This window comes from Corvus hawaiiensis, chromosome Z, assembly GCF_020740725.1.
Source record: "Corvus hawaiiensis isolate bCorHaw1 chromosome Z, bCorHaw1.pri.cur, whole genome shotgun sequence".
NCBI lineage: Eukaryota > Metazoa > Chordata > Aves > Passeriformes > Corvidae > Corvus > Corvus hawaiiensis.
The window spans coordinates 1704399-1726034 of NC_063255.1; the positions used below are offsets into that span (position 1 = coordinate 1704399).

At 42.7% G+C, this 21636-nt stretch overlaps 1 protein-coding gene across 9 annotated transcripts in view; it reads left to right on the forward strand.

The window, feature by feature from the left end:
- Positions 1 to 21636, forward strand: part of DYM (dymeclin) — a 211246-nt gene that overhangs the window by 155879 nt on the left and 33731 nt on the right. For all 9 annotated transcript variants that reach the window (XM_048291038.1, XM_048291041.1, XM_048291044.1 and 6 more), the window contains one exon: positions 12182 to 12364. In XM_048291038.1, the coding sequence (XP_048146995.1) occupies positions 12182 to 12364 (183 nt within the window). The remainder of the gene's footprint in view (positions 1 to 12181; positions 12365 to 21636) is intronic.

A 21636-nucleotide genomic window follows, 5' to 3' on the forward strand; every position in this document is an offset into this window, starting at 1 on the left:
CTGCAGCTGCTCTGTGCTTCCAGGACATTCAGCAGAGCAGTGGTCAGCAACTTCTGTGTTTGTCAGAAATGATGCAGTGCCTTTGTGTCCAAATGTCCTTGAAAAATAGGATGGAATGTAGTGAAAAGAGATTTAATCTAAAAGCTACCCAATTTGTTTGGTTTGTTTGCTATCAGCACTCAGAAGGCTGTTTCTCATCTCCTTACAATTAATATTTTACTCAGCTCAAGAGAGCAGTTCTTGAAATTCGTTCATGGAGGTTTTTCGGGCCCAGGTTAATAGAATAAATGATACTTTTACTGGCAGTGACTAGTTTTGAAGAGTTGGTAAGGTAAGAGGAAAACAAAACCACTTTCTTATATTTTCTAATATTTTAAAAGAACTTACCTCCTTTATACTGCAAACCACTTCAAAGCTCAATGATGTGATTTTTCTGATAGGCTTCACCCATCTTTGTTAATCTATTCCCTTTAATTTTCAAAATATTTAACACCACTGAAAGAATGAATACAGTATGTGTGCTGAGTGGTGTCATAAAGAATTACTTCTTTAACCATGATGCTATCTTTTAATGTATCATAAGAAATAAAAGCATTTTTCGTGGTTTATCTTCAGCTCTGGTATAAGATGATGGCTGTAAAGCAGTGTATTTGTGCTCACAGAAGTTTGGGAATCTCATGCCATAACCCCTTGTCAGGTGTCTGCTGTCTGGGACCTGACATTTTTTATCATACACTGCTGCTTTTTAATACGGAACCATCATAAAAACTTTCCTGTGGGCACACTGTCACCTTCTATATGAACAGCAACAGGTTAAATCAACCTTTTTTGTAATTACTGTTTTTAAACATGCCTAATATTGTCATGAGGCAGTCAAGAGGGGGTTTTTTGTGTTTTGTGGTAATTTTCTATTATTGTGTTACCCATCTCAGTTTCCCTTTGCAGTAATTTTTGGTGTTTCAGCAGAGCAGGAGCCTTGCACTGTGGAAGCAGGGGCAGGATGTGTCCTCAGCAGTAACACCATTCCCTTGCCTCCTTGGCATTCCCTGAATTGTAATGATGGATATGTCTGCTCTGCGAACCCCTTCTGAGTTTCTTATGGCTCCCACAGAAATTTCAATAGCAATTTTCCCCCCAAGGGCAGGAGTACAGAATCTTTTGGCTGCTGGGTAGAGAGAAGTACTCACTTTCCCCACTGGCATCCTGTGTATCATCAGGACTGGAAAATCTTCTGCTTGGATAGTACAGAAATTATGGAAACTCCATGCAGTCTTTGTTTGTATTGAGGACTTGGATTACATAGTCTCGTGTGTGAAGTTTTTTCTCTTAGATAGGGTCAAAATTATTCAGAGTGGTACTTCCAGAGGGAGACAACAGTTCCAATGCATTGATGGTTTTGCCGTGTCACAGCAGACACGGGGTCTGATCAGTGAGGAATCAGAGGAGAACTTATGAATTTAGCTTCTGTGAAGTTGACAGCTTTAGTCAGGGATCAGTATGTATTCAGTTTGTTTTGATATCTTCTCAATTAAAATTGCTTACACACTGAAGATTGGTCTGCAAAATCATAGAATTGTAGGATCATTTGCTTTCAAAAAGCCCTCTTGAGTTTGGGTTGGAAAAGTCATAAAGTCCAGCCATTCTCCCAGAACTGCCAACTACCACCAACCCATGTCCCCAAGTGACACATCCACACAGCTTTTAAATCCCTCCAGGGATAGGGAATCCACTCTGGGCAGCCTATACCAGGGCTGGACAGCTCTTTTACAAAAGAAGGTTTCCCAAATACTCGACCTGAGCCTCCCCTGGCCCAGCCTGAGGCCGTTCCCTCTCCTCCTGTCCCTGTTCCCTGCGAGCAGAGCCCGACCCCCCCGGCTGCCCCCTCCTGTCAGGGACTTGTGCAGAGCCACAAGGTCCCCCCTGAGCCTCCTTTGCTCCAGCCTGAGCCCCTTTCCCAGCTCCCTCAGCCGCTCCTGGGGCTCCAGACCCTTCCCAGCTCCGTTCCCTTCCCTGGACACGCTCCAGCCCCTCCGTGTCCTTGTTGTCCTGAGAGGCCCAGAGCTGATCCCAGGACTGGAGTAATCTATAACACTGAGGGGTTTACTTGAATGATAGCAGGTGGTTCATAGGAAATACACTAATAGATGTATATATGCTTTTCAGAGAGTGTCACGGTTGTTAATGCAAAGCGTAATGTCAAGGATGAAGAAAATATTTGATAATACAGTCAGAGATGGTTCTGGGGTGATAGAGAACTGGTAGATAAGTTGCATTCCTGTAACTCTGGCATATTGTATGTAGTAAAGTTTGGGAGGCATGAAGTAAAAATGTGAAGAAAACTGTTTGGTTTAAACTGCTAATTGGTGTTTTTTTCTGGCCATTTTTAAGATGTAATGTTCTGCCATCTTATTCTTCTTCATGATAAAAATAAGGGTTTCTGTACTTCAATTAACATCACACAGGATAAAAAGAATAAGACCCCATTCCAAAGAAGCATTAAGGATACGGTAAGGGTGCTTAAATCTGGACTTAACTAGGAACTGAAACACAAAAATGAATGCCTATGTAGTGAGTGTAACTTCCTACAAAATTGTTAAATTTGTTCATTTTGGAGAACCACTTGCTTCAAAGAAGGTCATCAGAAATCATCTTTAAGATATACTTTAAGGTCTACAGATTTCATTAGGTACTATTTATGTTAGTATTACTGTTAGGTTTAATGCATAAATTGGAAACTTTGTTTTATGTAAGACCTGCCATGCTCCTGATGGGAGCCTGTGAGGAAGTGGAGAGGGACAAGAGAGTTGAGTGACAGGACAAGGGGGAATGGCTTCCCAGTGCCAGAGGGCAGGGCTGGATGGGATATTGGGAAGGAATTGCTGTCTGTGAGGGTGGGCAGGCCCTGGCCCAGGGTGCCCAGAGCAGCTGTGGCTGCCCCTGGATCCCTGGCAGTGTCCGAGGCCAGGCTGGACAGGGCTTGGAGCAGCCTGGGACAGTGGAAGATGCCCCTGCCGTGGCAGAGGGAGTGGAACGAGGTGGTCTCTGAGGTCCTTTCCAACCCAAACCATCCTGTGATGGTTATCGTTCATGGTAAGTATCAAGGTTTCAGTTCCTGCAGCACCAATTGCTGTATAACTTCTCCAAAGAGTTTTGCTGGTGACATTTTGCAGCTAAGCTGAATGTGTAGGGCTGGAATCATAAATTTTTCACTTGAGGAATGTCTTTAAAGTCCTTGGGCTCTCCTCAAGGTAGATTGGTTCTGTTAATTAAAGCCTGTATCATGGTGATCTATTTACCTTTGTATGGTGGAGTTGGGGTTGCATATGGGACTTGTCCTTTCCTGTTCTACCAGTCAAACCAAACAAAATCTTCCCATACCTCTAGGGAGTACTGCTTAGTTTCAAGGATAAATGGAGAAATCTTCATTTCCTTTCAACAGCAAGAAAACCTCATTAGTATTTCAAGCATAGTATGACAAAATACAGATTCACAGTTTCAATTTTCTTAGTAGGAATGTTGTCATCTTCCTAGTAGCAGTTGCTTCCCAGGTTTTGTGGAATCTTAGACGATGACTGGGTTCAGTTTTACTAAATACTGTTTGCATTTTGTTGTCACTGTTGCATGTGGTTTAGAAATACTGTCTGGGGAGTGCTTGAGTTCCCAGCTGGTGACTGTCAGGTATTTTGGGCTTTGTGGTGGATCCTCTTATGCTGGAGCTTCTTGGTGGGCTTAGACTGGCCTCTGAAGCTTGACCTCTGAAGCTTGAGTAGATGTCTTCCAGAGTAATTTACTTTTTTTAAGCTAGTTGGGGTGAAAATCAGTTTATTTGATTTGATTCATGGGGAGGCTTGGACCAGCCTGGTCTAGTGGAAGGCATCCCTGCCAATGGGCCTTCCAAACCAAACCATTTGGGGATTCTGGGATTCTGGGAATTGTAAAATCCTCAGTAAACAGGTAAAATAGATGCAGGGCTATGAGAGTGAAACATCACCAAGAATCAGTAAAGCACTGAGGGAATCTGGGCCATTTTATAATAATTTTTGATTGATGCTGGAGCCTGACTTTGAGGGAGGTGGAGGATAAGTTAAAGTATTTCAAAGCGAAGTGGTTTAGGATTGGAATTTCAAAGACAGGAAGAGCATGGATGGAAGAAGAGATGAAGGTGAAGGAGTGACCAGGAGATGAGCTGTGGATTAGCTGTAGGTCAGCTGGATAATAAACATGGTGTGGTGAAGTCATGTAAGAAGTACCAGTGAAGCATCTGCACCTTCTCTGGGATATATTTGTGTGGCTTGGTATTTCCTGGGCCAGTGCAAGTCAGGCAAACAGGGTTTTGGAGCATCAAAGTGGTTGGGCTTGCTGCCTTGGCAGGTGTCCTGTGGTGTGTTTTCCCTTGGAGCAGACTGCTCCTGGGACGTGGCACACACCACAGCATTTCCTCCAGCGTAGCACTGTCGTGGGCTGTGGTGGCTGTTGGCATCGGGATACAGGCTGCAAACGCCGTGTTCCTCGTGGGAAATGTGTTCCTGCATGGGCTGTCTCGGCATGGCTGAAGACCTGCACTCTCAGCTTGCCAGTTATTTGGGAAGGCAGAGGAAGAGTGTCAGGAGGGACAGTTTATTTAGCAAAGTGTCTGGCAACAGACTTTGCTCTGGTGTGACAGCTCTGCTTTCATTTCTAAGCAGTGACCAGAGATGCCAGGGTTAATTCTTGAGGTTATACTCACTATAGGCCCTGCATTTTTTCATGTAATACCTACTTTACCAAAAGTTGTCCGAGTTTGACATAGAACAGCCAAAGAGTATTGCCAGTAAAAGAGATGAAGATAAGATTCTGGTTACCAAAGGCTTGGCTTTGAAGTTGCTTTGCTCACTGAGGGTAAGAACAGCTTTCTTGTGAGCTTCCTTCATTCCCCTCCGTTCTTCCACTCCTTTGGCAGAGCGAGTTTATTTTGTTGAAGGTTTTATTTTCTGCTGAAAGTGCAGGAAATTCAGACAGCTCTCTTGGAATCTCCCCAAAGCTAATACAAACAAGATACATATGCTTCTCTTAAACTAGCTAAAAATAAAGTAAATTATTTGAAATATTTAACTATAGATATTCCTCTATAAAGACAAAAGGGAAATTTACATCATTATAATTGTCGATGCTGATAAATTATGTTATCAAGGTGAAATTCACTGGAGCATCTATTGTCTATTCCTCTCAAAAGATTGAGGAGTACCACCCTGAAATCTGGAATAGCTGTGTTACCGACAGAAGAAGTAACTACTGAATGTCTAAAACCATAATTTTTTGAAGTATTCTTTAGCATGTACAAAGCCAGATCAAAAAAAAAAAAGTGATGTAAAATGGACTGAAATTGTCTGTTCAGCTATACTTTTTGTGGCTGCAGCTTATGGATCTGGAACAGTTCACCAAATTTTTCTTGCTGGTTTCTCTCTGGCAAAAAAAATGGCAGAACTTGTCCGTTTGGGGTTAATTTGGCGTTCTTAGTCCTTTTGATATTTGTTAATTGTGCAGGGTACGTATCCTTTTTTTTCCATTGCTGACAAAATTGCCTTTATAGTCATAGCTGCGTCATGAAGGAAATAGTTGTTTATGACTATTATTTTTTATGATTTATGTTCGCAAATTGTTGAATCTCACTGAAAATATTACAGATGAAGAGCTATAGTGAGTCATCGTGGACAGGAGCTCAGAAAGGAGAACAGCCATAATTACGGTTGCGTATGCAACCTCCACCCTCACCTTTTCTCTATTCTTACATCCAAATGAGGCCTTCAGCCTCAGCTCTGAATATGATGGGTGGTCTCACAGCAACACAGACATGGTGCAGCACCCCCTGATATTCCAGTTCCTAAAGGGGCTCCAGGAGAGCTGCAGAGGGACTGGGGACAAGGCATGGAGGGACAGGACCCAGGGAATGGCTTCCCAGTGCCAGAGGGCAGGGCTGGATGGGATATTGGGAAGGAATTGCTGTCTGGGAGGGTGGGCAGGCCCTGGCCCAGGGTGCCCAGAGCAGCTGTGGCTGCCCCTGGATCCCTGGCAGTGTCCGAGGCCAGGCTGGACAGAGCTCTGAGCAACCTGGGATAGGAGAAAGTGTCCCTGCCCATGGCAGGGGGTGGAACAAGATGGGCTTGAAGGTCCCTTCCCACCCAAACCATCCTGGGATTCTCTGAGTTTCAAAGAGGGGCAAAGGGAGCACATGTCCTTAAGGGGTAACTCGCAACTAACAGGGAGAGTGGTGAGTTGGAGATGGTTTTCCTTCTGTGAATTGTGGAGTTAGTGGGAAGGAAACTATTACAGCATGTCCAGCTGTTTTAAGTAGCTGCTTCACAGCTTCTGCACACTGTGTGCGCTCCTGGCTCCACTGGAGAGGGACCAGCAGTGTCGGTCAAAGTGAGCTAAAGCCACCAAGGTTTGACACAAAGCAACTTGCACTTTTGAAAACTCAAATGTCAAAGCATTTTATTCCTGACAGCAAGTTCCCACTCCCTAAAAGCCATTCATTGTCATAAGCAGTTAAGTTCAGAATTGTGGTTGGACATGTTCTTTTTTTCAGCCTGCATTTCCATCAAGTATTTCTTCTGCAATTATGTTTGACATTTCCACTTTATTTTGCAGGTTTCTTTGAATTAAGACTTCAGCACAGTGTGCCTTTTCCTTTTATTTTCTTTTACCCTATTTACATTGTGCAGTTGTAGCATACTCCCTTACCAATCCCTGCTCAGGTTTCGCTTTTTTTAGGCAGACAAGCTTCTTCCTGCTTATTGTGCTGACTGTATAATTAGCAGTTATTTAGCTGAAAGTATAATTTGGCTGGAAAATTGCTGTGATGTGAATGCACAGTGAGAAATGCAGCTTTTTTTAGTACACATCAGTGACCTGGGTGTCTGTACCCATTGTCATACGACGCATAACACCATTCATATGGATCTTGCCACAAAGGAAAAGTTGCTCTGTTAGATCTCCAATTTGTAAAAAAGTTGGAAAGTAGACCTCTTTAGGCGTACAGTTATTCATTACTTTGCGTTTAGGTTTACTGTACACCCAGATAAAAGGGGGGAAAACCAAATTATTACACTTAAGTAAATTCCAGCTTGCAATAAAGAAATATATAATCATATCTGTAATACATAGTCTGAAGTATGTAATTGTCGTGTGGACATGATATGAGACTGAAGTTTGTTCAGTGGTGCTTCTTAGAATCATGGAATGGGATCTCTGAATGTTTGGGTTGGAAGGGACCTTAAGGCTCATCTTGTTCTACCCTCTGTTGTGGGCAGGGACATTTTCCACTATTCCAGGTGGCTCCAAGCCCATCCAGCCTGGCCTTGGACACTTCCAGGGATCCAGGGGCAGCCACAGCTGCTCTGGGCACCCTGTCCCAGCTGTAGCTGAGTGTGCAGCATATCTTCCTGGGTTAATGATCAAAAATGCAAAAAATCATTAAGAAATCTGTCACCATCTGTGCTGTACAATACCCTGGGTACCACTGTGAAAAAGGACAGTGCTTGACTTCCAGCCTGGACCCAGGACCTGAGGGTCAAAAGATGGGCTGGGCTAGTCAAGGGGCTAATTTCATCATGGAAGAGAGACTCATGTCCACCTTTGCTTATTGATGCCATTTCATAGCATCACAAGTCACCAAAATTCTGATTTTTCAACTAGCTATTATTTTCCATGTAAACTAACTTTGAAGGAAATAAAGCAGAAAGCTGAATAATTTTGTCTCTGTTTATAATAGACAGTACAAACCACGAGGGATGGTTATGCAACCTTAAACTGAATTACACAAGGACATGCCTCCCTTTATCTGCTCAGAACTGGTAACATTTAGAGGCTGGAGATTTGCATTCATTCATAATAGAACTTTTAAAATCATTTTTTTATCTTCACAATAATTAAAATAAATTCAACGTCAAATTGAATTAAAAGGATGAACACTCAGAATGTTCCATTGTGGGAACCAGAAGATGGGGACCATAAATTAAACAGGTTTTTGGTGACACTGAGTTTTTGCATCCTCTGCTGACAGTGATTTGTTTTTTGATGGGTAAATCCACTGTAAGGAACTGAACTGTAAGCAAATGCCTGGGGGTTTGTGGTTAGGCTGCTTGACTTCTCTTGATATTTAAAAGCCATATACTTTTCAAGTGGTTTTACACATCAGGATGTAAGCATTGAATTCTGTGAAAGTCTTTGCCCAGGAGGATACCACGCTAATTATTAATTGTATTGCAATAAGGAAAGCAACAATATTCCAGGATGGTCAGATCCAGGAACATCCAGCTCTGCCCATCGTTTGCCTTGGCTTTGAACTTTTGTGTGTTCCTTGATAGTGTTTATCAAACTCAAATTGTTTTTCCCCAGATAATGTTCTCATTCATCGTGTTTTCCCCCGCATCCTCTTAGCTTATTTCCATTCTCTTTTCTCTGGCATGATTACTTGTTTTTACCTTTTAACAAAAGACTACCCAGACATGTACCTGGCTCTCTTTTGGCTGTTGCTGCCTTGTTTATTCCTTGTGCATCTAGAACATGACCAAACATCTCTGGTTTTGCCTTAAAAGTTAGAATCTTTGCAAAAAAGCACGACATTTAATTTCTCTCCTGAGAAGTAACATGAGGTGACTACCTAGAATTACCCACAGTAACATGAGTGCTGTGCCTACATTCCAATCCCCTTTGCAGGCATGATTTCAGTCTCACAGAGTTGGTACCAAGCTTTTAGCTTCCACCTTTCTTTTTAATGATGGTTGTAATTATTTCCATGACAATAAACTAAAAAAATAGGTGGGGGAGGACTGGTACACATCAGTGTTGGCAGAGGCATTATTTGAGCCGTGTTTTGTAAAGGAATACTGTAATAATTTTGTATGTGAGTGCCACACTGAATTTGTCAATTGTAAGCAACAGGAAACTTTTAACTCCTCTCATTTAAATGTACTGTTCATTAGATTGAAATGTATCTGCATTTCACAAATCAATATCTGACTTTTCTTTTCATATAACAGCTAATCCAGTAAAAAAAAATGGTCTTGCAAAGCTGCTGAGGATGATGGGTTAGTCCTTGCTTGGCCACACACATTCAGTGTTTCAGCTGTGTTCAGCTGCTCTGAAAGTAATACACAGGGTGATAAACTGCAACAACAAAATGTTTTTGTTAATTTATTTATACCTGTCTTGATGCCATGTCTGGATTAAGAGGGGCCATAGCTTGATACTGATTATACAGAGCAACAAAACCACATGGCATTTTATCAGCATTACTCCACTGTCTTGTCCAAATGCTGTCCTTGGATTTGTGCTTGTTTTTTCCTTTGTTTTGAAAACTTTTAAACCCTTAGAAATGATTCAATCTCTAATTATAGGAGCAGACAGTTTTCCTGATAATGTATGTGCAGTACAGGGATTCAGTGCCACTTCTCTGTCTTTTATGGAGATCATTCTTCTTAAAAATTCTTTTCTGTGTAGTCAGTTGTGAGTAAAAATCTTCACTATATCTCCTACTTTTCTTCATGGAGGTCCCAGATTCTTCACCTGGAATGTGGTAGCTGAAATACCGACAGTTGATTCTGTCCATCAGCTCTCAAAAATGTTAAATTTAATTACTGTGCAATAACCTCTGAACCTTTTCATTGTTTGAAGCTGAGCACAGCAGTGTCTCCAACCTGTTGGAAGATGGTTAACAATACTTTCTGTTTCAATTAGCTGATGCATGGGGTTTAAGGTGAACACCTTTTATTAAAAAATATTTAGTTTTTGAAAAGTAGTTGTGTGGTTTGTTACCTTTCTGCTAACTGGATAGATCTCACTTGATCTGAATCATAATATTTCTGTGAAAGTCATGTAGTCTGTGTTTTAGGATAGTGTCTTGGTCACCAGCTCATGCTGTTGCATTGGGGAAAGAATTGTTCCAGTGCTCAGAGCTTTTCAAAATACACCATAATACATCATATTCTGAAGTAAATCTGAGTTGATAGGCAAGCACCACTCCGCAGGTGAGTTAGACAGGTCTAATTTTTCTTCAGATTTTTTCTTCAGATCCCAGCTGAAGTAGTTATTTCTATTTTTGTCTAATATTTTCCATTGCATACCCTTCACAACACCTAGCTGGGATGCTGTTTCATAGCACAATAACTAGATAACTACAGGCAGAGGAACCACCTGTGTTTTGAAAGTAAAGATTATTTCTGTCATAGAAGAATGTGATCCCATTGACAGTAATCAGCTTTGTAAGGGTTTCTGCTATCATTGTTAGCTACTACAATGCTAATTTCGGTGGCAAAGTCATTAAAGAATAGGAGATACATTCAGAAGAAAATCTGTGTCCTCCACATCAGGTATCATTGCTAAAGAAGGAGTTTTACTGGAATGCATGCACCAGATATACCTCTTCAAACAAGAGTTCCCAAAGACTTCCACTTAAATCTCCCTTGTACATGTAGAAGATAAGTGTTGGGGATAACCAGACTGAAGTGTGGGAATAAGGATGGGATCTCACTTCTCCATGGTCCTCAGTGTCACAAAAGAAATGGAGGAGTAGGTTAGGGGAATGGTGCTGCCTTCTGCAGGGCCACATCTAGGAGGGGGACTTGGGACAAGGGCTGGAGGGACAGGACACCGGGAATGGCTTCCCAGTGCCAGAGGGCAGGGCTGGATGGGATATTGGGAAGGAATTGCTGTCTGGGAGGGTGGGCAGGCCCTGGCCCAGGGTGCCCAGAGCAGCTGTGGCTGCCCCTGGATCCCTGGCAGTGTCCAAGGCCAGGTTGGACGGGGCTTGGAGCAGCCTGGGATAGAGGAAGGTGTCCCTGCCCATGGCAGGGAGTGGCACTGGATGAGCCTTAAGGTTCCCTCCAACCCAAACCATTCTGGGATTCTGTGATCTACACTTTTAGGAAGAAATGCGCCTTTCTTTGCACTGAAAGCAGCAAAAGCAAAGTGGTAGCGAAGAATTTTGCTCTTTATGAGTCTAAACAGGAGAATGAAAGTTCCTGTGTTCTCTTCTGCCTCAGTGAGAGCATGCATCTGCCACATGACAATTCCTACAGTGCTACTTAATAGTAGAAAATAACTGTGCACAGATTGAATGACAGCCCACCAAAACACTGTTGTAACTACTGCCTTGTTATGAAGAATTTAAGTGCCTTGTGATAACTCAGAAAATGAACTTGGTGGGCAGTCAGCAAGAGGAAATGTCGGTATTTTCATTGTTCATAGGCAGCAGAAAAACTCAGGCTGGTATGGTGTGGTTCACATTCTTGCCAGACCTGTAAAGTCTCACAGTCTAGTTTTTGATGTGATGGAGAGAACCTCATGATACAAACAAGGAAGAATTGCCCTTTTTTACCTATTCCAAGGTAGGACAGACAGCTTTCCAGTCTGAATAACCATATTGGAGATATCCTGATGTGGAGCTCAAGGAGGGAAATCCAGACAGCTGGCAGGAGTTCGCATGCCAGCTTGTTCAGCTTAGGAAGTTTGAGTTTCAGAATCATCAGGAGTGATTTGTCAAATGCGCTGACAAAATGAAAAGCTCTACAAGTTTATCGTAGTGTGAAGGCTTAGTGCCCTGTAAAAGGAGATTCCTTTTTTCATTTATTACAAGTGTTCTTCAATGCCAAGAAAATAATTTAAAAAAATAGTCAAAGAGAAAAAGTCTGATAGCAGTGGCAGATGTTCAAGGTGCAATGGTGTTTGATCCAGTCAGTTTTCCTTCTCCTGCCTTTGCTTTTCTCTTTCACCCACTGCTTTTTATTTCTCTCATATTTTTTCTCTCTATTCACTATCCCTCCTTCCTGCATAGGGGCTCAACAGAAAACATAATAAATTGATTATATGCTGAAGTGCTTTTACTTAGAATAGGAAAGGTTGAAAAGACTGTGTTCACTTAACCTTTAGTGAATTTGGCTGATTACAATATGGTAATGCTTTATGTCATGGCTCCTGTTGGGAGAATCAAACTGTGAGGCTGAGTACTAGTAGGATGCATTTCAATTAAAATTTTGGTGATTACTGGAGAAAACAAATTTCTTTCCAGACACATGGATTTGCTCACCATCGAGACATTAACCAGCTAATAGCTTTATTAGTAATAATTACCTGTACACTGCCTTTATTACTCAATATTTTACAGTGGAAAAGGACACACTGACCTTTTACTCCTTTCTTAAAGGCGCAAGACCTGAACGTGATCGAGGAAGTGATCCGAATGATGCTGGAGATCATCAACTCCTGCCTGACCAACTCCCTCCATCACAACCCCAACCTGGTGTATGCGCTGCTCTACAAGCGGGATCTGTTCGAGCAGTTTCGCACTCACCCCTCCTTCCAGGACATCATGCAAAATATAGACCTGGTGAGTGATACGTGACTTCAAGGATGGTTACACGTCATTTTGTGATCTCTTTTTACTCTTGAGAGGTGGGAAATATTCATCACCTCTTATCAGTTTGTTTTAAAATGTTGAATTTTTCTTTTCTGTTTTCTGGGCCTGCACTGTGATGACTTCTGGGCAACATAGAAACACAGAGTGCTTTGGGTTGGAAGGGACCTCAAAGATCATTTAGTTCCAACCCTCTAATTTCTTTAACATCCCTTTCCCACATCTTTAACTCAGGACCATCAGAGGGATTTTGAGATGCCTCTGGTAAGAGGTTCCCGAGCTGTGACACCTTTTTCACCCTCCAAAGGGAGGACAGTGTCAGCTTCTCTTGACTGCTCCGTGTTAGAAACCTGCCTTTCAGGGGAGCAAAAGCTAATTTGCATCATCAAACAGTCCTTTTTCTTTTCTCTTATTCCTACCACCAGCCTATTAATGATTACAGGGAATTACTTTTAAATAACTAAGGAGCAGGCATTCAGCTGCCTTATTCCCTAGCTGTATCTGGATGTGTGTTGTTTTCACCTGCCAGGTGTTCTCTTCATAGCAACCTTCTGGTTGTGTAAGGAAACATTTTAGAAGAAAACAGAAGAAAATAGCTGTGGATGAGAAGCTGTTACCAGTGTGACTCTCCGCAGAGTATGACTTTGGGAAACAGTTGTTACTTATTTCTGCATCTGATTGTAGTTTTAATGTTCATATGGAGAGCCTGAGCTTCTGCTAGAAAAATCTGAAGCATTACAAATGTTTCTCTGTCTTATAGTCAGTATTTGCAGAGCTGAGCAATGCTTGAAGCCACACTATGATCACTGGATGCAAAATACTGGAAGGGAGGGCTGAGCAGGGTGCTGAGTCTCTGGATGCAGTGAATAACACATTAATGTGTCTAATAATCTTCCGAATTTCTGTTTTGATTTGCTTTTAATTACAGAAGATTGACAGATATCTGATTGCCCATAAAGGAAAGTAATTTTAAATGTGGAACTGAAATTCTGCTCTGTACCTATTCCTTCCTCTTCTGTTCTCACTTCACAGTTTCTGGTCATGCAAGAGTTTGGGGAGTGGAGGACTTGAAGCTCAAAACTCTCCAAACTTTCAGCAGCTGCAGACTACAGGCAGCATGATACTGTCCGCATGATTAGAACAATATGTCTTCAGGTTGTGTAAAGAGGATATGGTGCACTGAAGATAACAGTTGTCTACATTCCTGACTGAGATAGGGACCTTCCCTGGTTACTTGCCCACATCCAGGATAGCTGGTGGTGGCCAGATCCTTCTGCTTGCAGCCCTGTGCCTCCCACAGACAGCAGCACGTCCTTTCCTTTGTAACACTTAAATGTAGGTTTTCCTCAACAATTTAAACAATTCCTCCCCAAAACTATTTAATATTGGGTTACAGCATAATGCCAGTTACATTCAGAAACTATTTAAAGCTTTCCAAGGGAGCATGTTGAATTTTTAAATAGCTCCTTTGTTAGAGAAGCAAGGATGTCAAAAAAAGAATTTTTTTAATTTTTTTTTTTAAATGTACCTGTCACCATCTGGCAAGTGGTAAGAGCTGTCAGGCTTGTAGATCTGAATAAAAGATGAGATTCATCTGACTCCTTGTCTACCCTGTCACGTCCTGCACTTCATACACAGTTTTGGCAGCACCATACAGAACCAGTCTTTGTCTTGTGTGCTGCAGCCAGAATGTTCTAACTGGTCTTGCTGTCCCTTGAAACAGTGGCAAATCATGTTAGTTTTACTGCACACATTGCAGGGAGCTTGTCTGGGAACTATGTGGGCAAGATCTGAGAAGAAACAAAATGAGTTTCTGTCTCCAAGAACTTACCAGGATTTTCTCTGCAGTGGTGGAGCTGGGAGCTCCGTCCTCACAGCTGTATGGGACACTGTGGATGTCTGAAATGTAGCTGTGCTCTAAAAGGAGTCAGAGAAAAAAACCCTAAAGGTCTGGCTCAATAAATTTCTAAACTGTATGTTGCTGGAAGCTGGGAGGATATACCTTTGGGAAGATCTCCCTGTTCTTGACTTGCTCTTACATTCTTACTTTAACATCCATCCCGGCCTGCTTTCAGACAGAATAGTGAGCTGGCCAGGTTTTTCGTGTGACCAAGGCTAGTTATTCAGAAGAGGACGGAGCCACCAACTTCCTGTGTGTTGGAGAGCTATTTTGGGTTTCAAGCTGTTGTGATCAATGGAATTTTGTGGCCCAAATTGTGTAAACTGTAGATGGAAATGGTAAATGTTGCAACTTTTGGTAATGGAAGAGTGGTCATGAAAAACTACTTTTCTGAAGCTCCCCATGTCTGCAGGGGCTCTGCTACATCCTGACTCCCTCTCTTGGTACTTTGTCTGGTCATAAACAGCAGAGTAGGTTTGGATTATCTGCACCCATGCTACAGTGGAACCAGAAGTGTAATTTTTGACAATGGCATTTAGTGACAGGACAAGGGGCAGTGGCTTCCCATTGCCAGAGGGCAGGGATAGATGGGATATTGGGAAGGAGTTCCTGGCTGTGAGAGTGGTGAGGCCCTGGCACAGGGTGCCCAGAGCAGCTGTGGCTGCCCCTGGATCCCTGGCAGTGTCCAAGGCCAGGTTGGACAGGGCTTGGAGCAACTTGGGATAGTGGAAGGTGCATTGGGATTGGACTAGATGGTCTTTAAAGGTCCCTTCCAACCCAAACCATTCTGGGATTCTGCCATTCAGATCATCAGATAGCTCTAGAGATTCACGTGAGCAGGGGGTGCCTGTTATGCACTTTGTCACTCTGACATCCCCCTGCTCCAGCAAATTCTGCCCCCAATTGATGAAAGATTCTCCGACTGTAAACTGCAGTCCAGATTTGTATTTCATAGAGAAATACTAAGAGACAGTGTGATAATGGTTCATACTACAGAAATCACACCAAAACACAGAGCATGTAAAATCTGTAATGAGTTTTGGGCACCAGAACAGTTGCCAGTTTGCCTTGTCAAGAATGTATAAAATAGATACGACATATAAAGACTTAAATGCTTATTATTTTTACTCTGTTGCACATAATGTACTCATCAGCCAAAAGGAAGCATGGAAGAGGTGAAAAGGCTAAAAATTTGATGAAGAATTAATTGGAGAATGTACTGGGGATGTAATAATGAGTGGTTGACAGTGCAAATAGAAAAAGGTATCTGCTGCAATTCTGTGTGTATGCAAGCAAAGAATAACCCAGAGGTGTTCTCTAAGCCTACTCACACTGGTGACATCTTAGTTGGATTACTCTGGGTTTAGAATCTCAGAATCATTTAGTTGAAAAAGACTTTCAAGACCATGGAGTCCAGCCATTACCCCAGCACTGCCAAGACCATCACTAACCCAAGTCCCCAGTAAATGTCTTTTAAATCCCTCCAGGGATGGGAACTCCACCACTGCCCTGGGCAGCTGTACAGCCTTTCCATGAAGGAATTTTCCCCAATATCGACCCTGAGCCTCCCCTGGCCCAGCCTGAGGCCGTTCCCTCTCCTCCTGTCCCTGCTCCCTGCGAGCAGAGCCCGACCCCCCCGGCTGCCCCCTCCTGTCAGGGACTTGTGCAGAGCCACAAGGGCCCCCCTGAGCCTCCTTTGCTCCAGCCTGAGCCCCTTTCCCAGCTCCCTCAGCCGCTCCTGGGGCTCCAGCCCCTTCCCAGCTCCGTTCCCTGCCCTGGACACGCTCCAGCCCCTCAATGTCTCTCTTGTCCTGAGGAGCCCAGAGCTGTCCCCAGCACTGGAGGTGCCTCAGCAGTGCCAGCACAGGGGACGGGCCCTGCCCTGGGGCTGTGGCCACACCCTGGCTGGGACAGCCCAGGGGCCATTGCCCATCTGGGCACCCCTGGGCTCATGCTCAGCTGGCACCATGAAAGAAATTCCAGGTAGGAATAAGAGCTGAAGGTGCTGATTTGCCAAAGGAAGGCTGAAGTGATGTGGTATTTTTCAAATAAAATGCTGCAGTGAAGGGAAATGGAATAATCTCTTTCACATACTTGTGGGTTTGCAGGTCATAAGGGAAGACTTTTCCAAGGTTAGTAATAACGAAGCACTGTGATAGGTTTTCAGGCACTTCAGCATTGGAGACCTTTGGATAGCAGACGTTTGGAATCATGGCACTGGGGCAGAGGACAGACCAGCATAGGTCTGTAGGCACAGGTAGATGTGGGGATGCCTCTGCAGCCCCACCAGAGCTCAGACCAGAGCAGGAATTGCCCAGGCTACCTTCAGTACAGACCTGGCCAGTAACTCTGGGCTGTTCCTCAGGATTTGGACCATTCAGATTACTCTGGAGATAGTACATAATCTCTGTTTGCTTCATCATTGAGGCAAAAACAGGTGAATGTGTAAGAATCATCAGTGTATTGAACACTTTTTGTTGAAAACTATTTATTTGCCTCTGTGTTTTTATAAATCATCTAAAAATCACAATTGCCAGCTGATTTGGAACATATGGGAACCATTAATGCTGTGCAGAAGAAACTGGAATCAAAATACCTTCTGTTTCCCATTACTTGACTTTTCATTTTAGAAAGCCATTTTAGCAGGAGATAGTGCATCTTGTTTAGCTAAAATGGGATATTCTTCTGGATGGTGAACAGAGAGGAATGCTATGGTTCTTCTTCTGGCCTTGTGCAGAAGTATTTCAGCTGGGAGCTGTCTATATGCCTCCACTTCAGAGGTGGTCTATAATTTGTTCAGCCACCTCAGATATGTCAGGAATTTGGTGGAGAATCTTCGCTTATCATTCCTAAAGATGCATTTGGTTCATGGCCACAGTGAGAACTCCTTGGCTTTCACTGCTCATATTTCCTACGAGCGAACGACTGATACCAGGTGGTGGAACAGGCCTAACTAGGAGCTGCTAGAATTTTGTTTGCAAAGTAGTCTAATAGACATCAGGAGGTCATCAGGGAGCAATGGCTTAGTGATGCAAAGGACTCGATTGATGCAATTTCCTACAAGGAATTTAATTCTCCAGAGACATTTCCCTGCTAGATCTTAAAATCAATCAAGTTTTCTTTGCTCTGGCATATAGCAACCCCTATTGTAAGACCTGCAGGACTTAAGAACTAAGTTTTTATGGCTTTCCTTAAAATGCCCTTAAAAAAACCTTGATCCTGCTGATTACCAAAGCCTGGCTAAATACTCTAAGGATTTGGGGGTTTTGGTGGGTTTGGGTTGGGGGTTTTTTTTGTTGTTGTTTGTTTGCTTTGGGGGATCTTTTAGCCTGTTTTTTTCTCCTCACTCCTACACCCTAGGAGTGGAGAGCAGAATACCTGGAAAAGCTCATGTGTCCTTGAACATGCTCCTCACTTCAAAGCAATTCTGAAAAATACAGTACTTGAAGTCTGCTGATTACCCTCTTGATTTTCTATTGAATCACCCAAAGCTGTTTCACCCCTTTTTAAATCAGTAGGGTTGGCTTTGCCTCCTGTTTGCTCCAGTATGACTACTGGATACCAAATGTAGCTGTGATTTATGTTTCCCTATGGAAGCTACTTAGTTGAAGTGCTAATCTTGTGGTACTTTACAACGAGAGGTTTGTTTTCTTGTTTTCTTCTCCATTTGCTGTGCCATCAGTACACCATATTACTCTCCCAGTGGTGAACGTGGCTGGAAATAAAATGCTCAAAGTGTTTCTTTCAATCATTTTTCAAGGGAAACAAAATTGACAAATACAGGTTCACGACATACTCATTTTGTGCCAAGTGATTTTTTTCTTCTGTCTTGCAGAGCTGACCTTTGCAGTTGCAGGCAGAGGAGGCAGCAACGTGTTGTACTGTTATTTTTAGCTGGAGGAGAAGGAGAGGAGCTGTCATGTTCCTTAGGCAGCAGCACTGCCTGGGCTGCCGCAGGCCTCACGGCACTTCAGCATCTGCTGACAGAATCCAAGTGGAGGAAACATCTTGCCCTTGATAGCTTTGCTGTTGGCATGCTGTAAAGGGAAATACTTTGTTACTTCAGCCTTGCAGCCCAATTGAAAACAATAGTTGGGTGAAATAACAGACTCTCTGGTTGTTCCCTCACAATCTTAATCTCCAAAACCTAAAATATTGCCTTTAAATGAAAAATGTTTCTAAATCATTCTAATCTTGTAGTACTTTTAATCTCTGGCAATACCTTGTAAGTTTACTGTTTAGAAAACAAAAGAAAGTGTAAGTTTCTCACGGAAAATTGATCTCTAGGAAGAAATTCTTCACTGTGGGAGTGGTGAGGCCCTGGCACAGGTTGCCCAGAGCAGCTGTGGCTGCCCCATCCGTGGAAGTGTCCCAGGTCAGGTTGGATGGCGCTTGGAGCAGCCTGGGACAGTGGAAGGTGTCCCTGCCCACGGCAGAGAGCTGGCACTGGATGACCTTTAACCTTCCCAACCAAACCATTCCATGAGTCTATGATTAAAGGCAGTTTTGGAAATCACTACAGAAAAGAGTTTTTGTTTAGAAATTTCAGTGGTGTTTTAATACAAACCTTGGCAATGCCTGAGCTGGAGGTGGCCAAGCCAGGTCCCCTGTGCCAGTCATACCACACGTCTGGGTACCTTGCACAGCCAGGATTAGACTCAGCACAGGGCAAGGCTCTCCATACACTGTTTTATCTGGACAGGGATCAGATATTCCTGATGAGGGGTTGTCTAATCCTGGATTAGATGTGCCTTTTAATCTCTGTTAATATGGAAGCCAGACTGGAGAGAGAGCTCTTTAGAGTGGGTTATGTTCCTTCATGGAGAAGCCTTTCAGTGCTCAGCATGACTAGGAAAAAAATAATTCACAGCAACTTGTGGAGTTTCTTCTTACTCTTCTTCTTAAGCAGTCTTTGCAGTTGTTTTCTATTTCCTTAGACCAGTTGCCCAAATAATTAGTGAGAAAATTAATTTTCAGAGTATCAGGAAGACACCATCTCTCAGCCTTGTTTATTTGCCCTAAGATCTGGGGGTTTTCTATTCGTCCAGTCATATGCTCAGTTGGTTTTAAAACATGTACTAAAACCTGAAACTCATTTAATACTATTCACCCAGTTTATTTTTTCTGGTTCATTTTACTTTCCATTGGACAAGGAGTTGAAATCTGTTAATTTTAATTTTTATTTTAAATTCAGCTCTGTTATTTAAGTGTAGAAGATAATTAAAGCTCTTTCAAAGGAAAAGGCTACTCTTCCTTAATATGATGCTGAGCTGTTATATTTTTGTGTTTGACTAGATTAGTAGGAAAAGTGTTAGACTCTCTGCTACAGAGGTTGGAGCTTGCCATGAGGGAATGTAATACTGGATGCTTTTTGGTTTTATTCATGATCTGGAGCTAACAAGCAAATGCCTTTTTTAGGATGTCCTGTATATAATTAATCTTCTTTTATTTTTTCTTTTTGCTTTTCTGTTTTCTTACTTTGTTGGGGTACATGTTGGATACCTGACTGTCTCGTTGGGCTATTGTGCTCTCAAGATCCAAAAGAGAAGTTCTCCATTTCTATATTGTTTGAAGGCAAATAACACCAAGAGATAAGTACCATTATTAAAGTAGATATTTTTAATTTTAGTCATCAACTACATATCAAAAATAGCCATTCAGAGTTCTCTAAAATGCTGACATAGCCTGAAAATACTGGAAGCCTGTCTTACTTTTGTTCTTTTGAAATATAACCCAAAGAAGATTAGTACCTTTGCCACAAAAACATAAGTCTTTTAAAAACATGTTAAGATTGAAGGGTTTGACTTCCCAAAATAGGAAACATCAGAATTCAGGGAGTATTTGTGAGCTTCATTCAGTTTTTTTACACATTTGCATTATGATAGTATTTTATCCTTTTGATTAAAAGTTAAATATTAAGTTTTGCTTTTGTTGTGGTTTAGCAGAACTTGAGCTAACAAGGCAGTGCCACTGGGATGGATTCTTTGCAGGAGCCTGCCCTGGGCGAGGATGGGTTTCACCAGTGATTACTGACAACAGAGGAGTGTTGAAATGCAGGAAGATGTTTTTTTTCTTTCAAAGTTTGCGGGCAACTTGCTCGTTCCTCTGTGAGCTGTGTATCCTTCACCAGCAATTTGTCCCAAACTCTGTGCCAAAACCATGTCAGCCTCACTCTGAGGTCCTCACGCTCTTTGCACAAGCTGTTTCTTGCTGTTTTACTCTGTTATTTCTGGTCCCTCTCTCCAGCTCCTTTGCTTATGAACTCAGCACATTTTCCTACTCCTATTTTTTTTGAGGATCAGAGATCACAGTGCTCCACCAGGCCCTTATCTCTAAGAATGTAAAAGCCTACCTGCAGCATCTGCCAGAGGCAGTGAAATTCTCCCTTTCTGCTCAAGTATGGACATAATCATAGGGACAGCATGGAAGATTAAACCTGAATTTTCTCTTGACTGATTTCCATACTTCTGTTGTTAGAAACAAAACAAAACTAGAAAAAACCAAAACAAATAAACCAAACACGAAAATCCCGTAACAACCCCAAAAAGCAACTTTTAGTGACTTTAGTCTGCCTGCATCTCATTCACTTGGTGCAAGAATTTCTAGAGATCCCAGCAAGTCTTTCAGCTTGAAACAAGGGCTGGGCTTTCAGCAGGGGGAGTCACAAACAGGAACAACAAATTTGAATCTCACAGTAATCAAGCCATCAGCTGTCTTTGTTTTATGAACAGCAGCTGAGCTGGGAGGCATAATTAGGGTAATGGTTTCTGGCTCCAGCTGTGTCTCGCTACAGAACAAAGAGAGCTCAGCAGAGATTCTGTAGTATAATACACTTTTCCCCCCTTCTACTTGGGAGAATTAACGAAGATTACTTGATGGACTGGGACTGTGATTCAGATACAAGTGAACATCAGTATTTTTCCACAGAGAGTGTGTCCAAAGCTCACAGGATTTTGCAGAAGCTACTATCACCATTGTGCTTGCCTCCAGCCCAGGGGTAGCCAGGTTCTACCAAGTGCCTCTTGTGGTACTTCCAGAGAACTATAAGTAGGTGTTGAAATTTTTCCCCAGACCCTTTTTGTGTTGTTCTGAGTCCTGGATCCCCTGTGTGACTGAGGAGCTTCCCTGGGATAAGGGATGGGCTTTGCAAAGTGTGTTCTTTTGGATGAAAGGAGCTATAGAAATCGAGGTTTTCTGATGTCCCACATGGAGAACTGCCGGTGGGATGTCTGGTGTGACCTACTGAGCTTGGAGAGGGATAAAAGTTAAAGCCTGACCTAGCTGAGTTCTAGCTAACAAGGACCAGCTGGGTCACAGAAAAGGGGGTGGGGAGGGGAATATGGGG